This window comes from Chlorocebus sabaeus, chromosome 18 (genome assembly GCF_047675955.1).
Source record: "Chlorocebus sabaeus isolate Y175 chromosome 18, mChlSab1.0.hap1, whole genome shotgun sequence".
NCBI classification, from domain to species: domain Eukaryota; kingdom Metazoa; phylum Chordata; class Mammalia; order Primates; family Cercopithecidae; genus Chlorocebus; species Chlorocebus sabaeus.
Genome location: NC_132921.1, coordinates 71,269,239 through 71,275,355, shown reverse-complemented (window position 1 = coordinate 71,275,355; position 6,117 = coordinate 71,269,239). Strand labels below are relative to the sequence as shown.

At 48.4% G+C, this 6,117-nt stretch overlaps 1 protein-coding gene across 1 annotated transcript; it reads right to left on the bottom strand.

The window, feature by feature from the left end:
- Window positions 1-464: 464 nt before the first annotated feature.
- On the bottom strand, window positions 465-2,220 carry TXNDC2 (thioredoxin domain containing 2). Its single transcript, XM_007974665.3, has 2 exons — window positions 2,047-2,220; window positions 465-1,756 (listed from the first exon to the last, which is right to left on the bottom strand). Exons 1-2 carry the CDS (start codon window positions 2,153-2,155, stop codon window positions 564-566), a joined length of 1,302 nt encoding a protein of 433 aa, XP_007972856.2. The 5' UTR covers window positions 2,156-2,220; the 3' UTR covers window positions 465-563.
- Between the last annotated feature and the right edge of the window lie 3,897 nt (window positions 2,221-6,117).

Sequence of the window (6,117 nt, the reverse complement as noted above, 5' to 3'; positions counted from 1 at the left end):
GCCTTGATCTCACTTCTGTCACCAACAAATCGGGTCCTGGAAAACCCACTGGATTTCCCAAGTCCTCCATAGCACTCCCAGCAGAAGAAGGAGGTTAACTAAGATGTGAATCTTTCAAATTCCTTGTCTCCAAATGTATCTTATCAGAATCCCCAAAGATAAGTGAGCATGAGAAAAGAAGTTTCCATTCATCTTTCAGTCATCTGCCTCTATAGAAAAATTACCTAAATTTTCAGTCTTGCTACAAACACTAAATGCGTGGAATTTTCAAAGGCAAGTGAAAAATAAATACATATCAAGATTGAAAAATAGGAGACCGTGGGACTTAGCAATCTTCACCAGAGGAATTTCTAATTTTACACTCTCCCACCAACAGAAACACAGTCACAATGTACTTTAATGCTTGGACTGTATTTTGAAAAGAGTAGAGTTAATATTATCATGTACGAGCAGTGCCATTTGGACATACACTTTTGTTATACCTGATCGCTTTGTGTAAATAATAAAAGATAACTCAAAAGCTATAAACATCTGACTGTCTGCAGTGTTTTCAGAATACATGTTTACTTTAATTCTGCAATGACTGCTTCAAGTTTTTCCTTAAGGGCGCCACAAAACTCATCCACCTTTTCTTCTTTTTTATAAAACTGAAAGGTTGGGACACACATGATGGCACAGTCTCTCACCACCTCCTCACAGTCGTCAGCGTCCACCTCCAGGAACACCACGTCCTCATGCTTCATAGACAGGGCGTGGAAGAACGGTTTGATGGTCCTGCAGGGCCCACACCACGTGGCCGAGAAGTCCACAGCCACCAGCCTCTCCCCAGCCTCCTTCAGTGATGCCTCAAAGTCCTCCTTGCTCAGGATCACTTTCACCTTGTCCCCCTCCAGGGACTCCGTTGTTTCTTCTTCAGGCTTTAGGATGTCACCCTCCTTGGGTGGGATGGTTTCTTCTATGGACTTGGTGCTGTCATCCTCCTTCGGCTGGATGGCTTCTTCTGGGGACTTGGGGATGTCACCCTCCTTCGGCTGGATGGTTTCTTCTAGGGGCTTGGGGCTGTCACCTTCCTTGGGCTGGACGGCTTCTTCTGGGGACTTGAGGATGTCACCCTCCTTGGGTGGGATGGCTTCTTCTGGGGACTTGGGGATGTCACCCTCCTTGGGCTGGATGCTTTCTTCTGGGGACTTGGGGATGTCACCCTCCTTCGGCTGGATGGCTTCTTCTAGGGACTTGGGGATGTCACCCTCCTTGGGCTGGATGGCTTCTTCTGGGGACTTGGGGATGTCACCCTCCTTGGGCTGGATGCTTTCTTCTGGGGACTTGGGGATGTCACCCTCCTTGGGCTGGATGGGCTTCATTGAGGACTTGGGAATATTGCCCAGCTTGGACTGGATAGGTTTTGCTGAGGACTTGGGGATGTCACCCTCTTTGGGTTTGATGACTTCTTCTGAGGACTTGGGGAGGTCGTCCTTCTTGGATTGGTTGGTTTCTTCTGGGGACTTGCAGATGTCACCCTCCGTAGGCTGGATGGTTTCTTCTGGGGACTTGGGGATGTCACCCTGCTTGGGATGGCTGGTGTTTGCCGAGGACTTCGGTATGTCATCACCCTCCTGTGGAGCACCAGACTCCTCTGTGGGCATGTGGAACGTGTGGCTGACCATGGGGAGAAAGGCCTTCTCTTTGGCCTGGACTGTGTCCAAGAACTCTAGGGCCAGGAGAGGCACATTGTTGGACAGGACTTGTAATGAACTTTCTGTACCAAATAACATAAAATAAATCAAATAGAAAAGCAAAAGAAGAACCAAATAAATTCTCATCATATTCCAAGGAAGACTGATGTCACTCTTAGAGACCACAAATGAAGTCTGATGAATGGTGGACTGATTTGAATAACTCATTCAACAGAAGGACAAACAGCGTGTAGTTACATGTATCTTCTGTATGCATGTTCTTAAACCACAACTTTCCCTTCCTGGTTCAACACCCTGCCCACTCCCTAACTGCATAGGTCTTTAAGGCAACCCTCTTTGCTCCCCAACTTACCATTAGCATCACCTTCATTTGTTTCTTCCTGAGTGTCCAGCCTCATTTCTGGTTTTCCAGGGGCTCCAGCTTTAACACTTTCCATTACTAGTTCCTTGTCTACATCCATTCCTGATCCTTCATAGATGCCTCATAATAAAGGCCGTACCCTCCAACTTTCTGCAAGCTATCCATCCTAACATCAAAATATGAGTAAAACTTAGATTTGGGTAGCACGTTACAGTTGGTTTTCCTTCTCTGTATTCACAACAGTGATATTTGAGAGCTTCAAGGTGGCTGCCCTGTGCTGAGGCTGGGACTATGCATTCACTGGCATCATTTCCTATAACACAACAAACCACTGAGGTCAGAACCATTATGATGAGCAGTTTACCCATGAGAAGCTGTGAGACTCACTTAAGGTTGCAAAGCTAGGGTAGGGGCAGGTTCCACAGCTCACGCTCCGCACCGTGAGGCTGTACTGGACTGCTCGCCACAAGTCCCGTCCAGCCTGGGTTCTGAAAACGAGTCCTGTCCAGCCTGGGTTCTATGAATCAGCCTTCCTTTCATCTCCCTCCAGGATCCCCCAGCTCCAGCTTTCTCTTTGTGACTCACTGTTGTGACCAGCTCCTAAGTATCTCCTCAAAATCATGTTAGCTTCCTCTGCAAAGTGTCCCACGATGTCAAATGTTCAGCTCCTGCCAGATGGCCTCTTTCCCCACCTCTCCCACCTCCCAGGCGCACCAGCCTAGCCTGTGCCCTCTCCCATGCAGACACACCCAAGTGCACGGCTCTTCCAGCCTTTACATGCAGGAGAACCACCTCTTTGTGAATAATCTTGGTTCCATCAGCCACATCTATCCCATGCTGTGGAATGGGAAGCCAAACACCTGTCCTCCAGGGAGACTTCTTTTATTAGTTCAGGACACTGGCTCATTTTCCACCCTCACTCTGCACAACACATCTAGTCCAAGGCAGGAAGAATCAGTGTGGAATTTTGCCTTCTCTACATATACTTTGAACAAACCCTCGTATGTTTCAGTTTCACTCCAACAATATAAGTGTCCAAAGTGGTCAGGTATGGTGGCTCACACCTGTAATCTCAGTACTTTGAGAGGCCAAGGTGGGAGGATTTCTTGAGCCCAGGAGTTCGAGATCAGCCTGGGCAACATAGCAAGACCCCATCTCTACAAAAAATACAAAACCTAGCCAGGCATGGTGGTGCACTCCTGTCCCAGCTACTCGGGAAGCTGAGGTGGGAGGCTTGCTTGAGCCACTGAGTTCAAGGTTGCAGTGAACTGTGATCACTACACTGTACTCCAGCCTGGGCAACACAGCAAGGCCCCGTCTCTAAAAACTAAAAATAAAAGGGTTGAAATCTAAATGATAAGACCTCCACATTGTCAATAGAAACCTCGAAACATCTAATGGCAATGGTTCAATTATCTGGATTTTTATACCGAAATACGTTTTACTAAGGGATAGAGAGACTACTGGCCTTAGCAAATCCATAGTTCTTTTTTTTTTTTTTTCTTTGAGACGGTCTTGCCCTGTCACCCAGATTGGAGTACAGTGGCACAATCTCGACTCACTGCAACCTCCGCCTCCCGGGTTCATGCAATTCTCTTGCCTCACCCTCTCGAGTAGCTGGGATTACAGGCATGCAACCACCACATCCGGCTAATTTTTGTATTTTTTTAGTCGAGACAGGGTTTCACCATGTTGGCAAGGCTGGTGTCTAACTCCTGACTTCAAATGATCCACCTGCCTCAGCCTCCCAAATGGCTGGGATTACAGGCGTGAGCCACCATGCCTGGCCCAGCAGATCCATAGTTCTTGATGACATGAATCCCATTCCAGGAAGAGCTCATGCTTCCACTCTGTTTCCTCAGACACTGCCAAGGAAAGCGCCCCTCTCTCACCGGGAGACTTCCGGCCTTTCTTAGGTGATGTTTTAAAGGACGGGAGGTTGTCTTCCCTCTCCGACGCCAATGGCTTCCACAGCTGACAGGTCTCTTTTCATGGTGCCCTATTTCAAAGCAGAGTATGAAAATAAACGTCAGCCACTTATCTGCTCAGTGTCTTCTTTCCTAGTAAGTGTTAGGAGAAAGGAGGCGAAGCAGGGAGGGTGTGCATCATTTGCAGAAATCATCATGAACAGATTTTCTTAGCACAAAGTGGGCAGCCTCTTTGGCCCTTGCTCAATGGTAAGTTAATTTATTTCCTTGGACCCTATCTTGTACAGGGTCCCTGCTGTTTGGAAGGGAGTGGATGAGGACAAAGAGGAACTCCATCGTTGAGAGGCAGAGTGAAAACATCACCCCTGCCATCCCAGTAGATGCGGAGGCAAGGGGACAGATGCCTGTGTCCCACCTCCTTTCTCCAGGTTGATTGCCAGCACAGATGCTGATCAGATGTGCAGCTGGGCGCAGTAGCTCATGTCTGTCATCCCAGCACTTTGGGAGGCCGAGGTGGGCAGATCACCTGAGGTCAGGAGTTCAAGACCAGCCTGGACAACATGGTGGAACCCCGTCTCTACTAAAAATACAAAAGTTAGCTGGACATGGTGACGTGTGTCTGTAATCCCAGCTACTCAGGAGGCTGAGGCAGGAGAATTGCTTGAACCTGGGAGGCAGAGGATGCAATGAGCCGAGATGGTGCCACTGCACTCCAACCTGAGTGACAGAGCAAGACTGTCTCAAAAAAAAGAAGATAAAAAAAGAGTTGCAGTTGAAAGCAGAGGGGCATCGGCCTCCTGCTCCACCTGGAAGGCCAGGACGAGCACACCTGGATTCCACATCCAACACAGCACTGTCCTCATGCAGCATGGCCACTAGTAGAGGGTGGGAATGGACGTGTGGACCTGGGGCAGGCTCCACAGCCTGCAGGGAGGAGGTTAAGGATCTAGCAACCATGTACACCCCGGAGTGCGCCTGGGAGTGCTCTGAGACTGGTGAAAGAGGCCTAGGGGAAGAAGCCACAGAGGAGGAGGATCTGTGACCAGAGGCAAGGACTGGAATCACAGACTCCAGCCATGAGTAACATCACGATGCCCCTGTCCTAAATGGAACCAGTGAGTCCTTCAAGAGGTCTCAGGTCGGGGACCAGCCCAGACCAGCCAATTCACATGGGAAACCAGTACAGGATGAGAGTACCTGGTACTACATTTATCCACACAGCCCTGGGCATCCAGACAGCGTGGAGAAACCGAGAACTCTGAAAGACTGCACCGCTACACCGTGGAAAAGGGTTCTTTGAGCCGAGATTCCGCAAACGGGCAAACTTAATTCGGTTTCCCTGCTCCTCACCATCTCACTCCAAAACCCATTGAGATAAGGCTCATGGGAAGAATGAGCCATTCCAGAGAAAAGTAGAAGTGATATTGTACCTGCATGTCTTGGTAAAAGAGAGGAAATCCGTGATCCTGTTACATTTATACTTGGAGATCTTCGTGTGTTTTAGGTTTGGCACTTGTTCCTGATATTTTTACTCTTCCTTCTGCAATTCAGATGAATTCCAAGCAACTTGAAATATTAATGCTTCCGTTTGACTTGTCATAAAAATGTATGTTTTCTTTCAGCACAAGCTCATCCCCAAATAGCTCATGAGCCCTTATGTCAGTCAGGTTGTGTCTCAGGAAACAGAAACAACTAGCTATTTTAGGCCTAGGATGATTTGGGCAATTATAAAACTGCTGGCAAGGCTGCCTGTTTAGGCTAGGTATCCCGGAATGTTTCCCAGAACACTGAGCAATGATACAGAACAGGCTTGCCAGGATCACTACAACCTCCAGGATATCAAGAAGATAGGGAATTAGAAGGCCACCACCCAAACTGTTGGCTTTAATAACCTTCTGCTACAGTCACCATCCAGGGGTGAGTATGCTCCAGCCCGGACTCCCTCTGAGCTCAGAGCTGGAGATGAGTTCTGGTGATCTGTTCCAACCCTCACTGAGCCCCTGCTCAGACAGAGGCAGAGCTGATACTGTGGCCTCCTTCTCAAGAAGGTTCATCTACTGGTAGACACTAATTCATACCTAGCGACTGAGCTGCAAGGGAGTCAAGGAAACATGACTCTTTGTTCCCAGCCTCT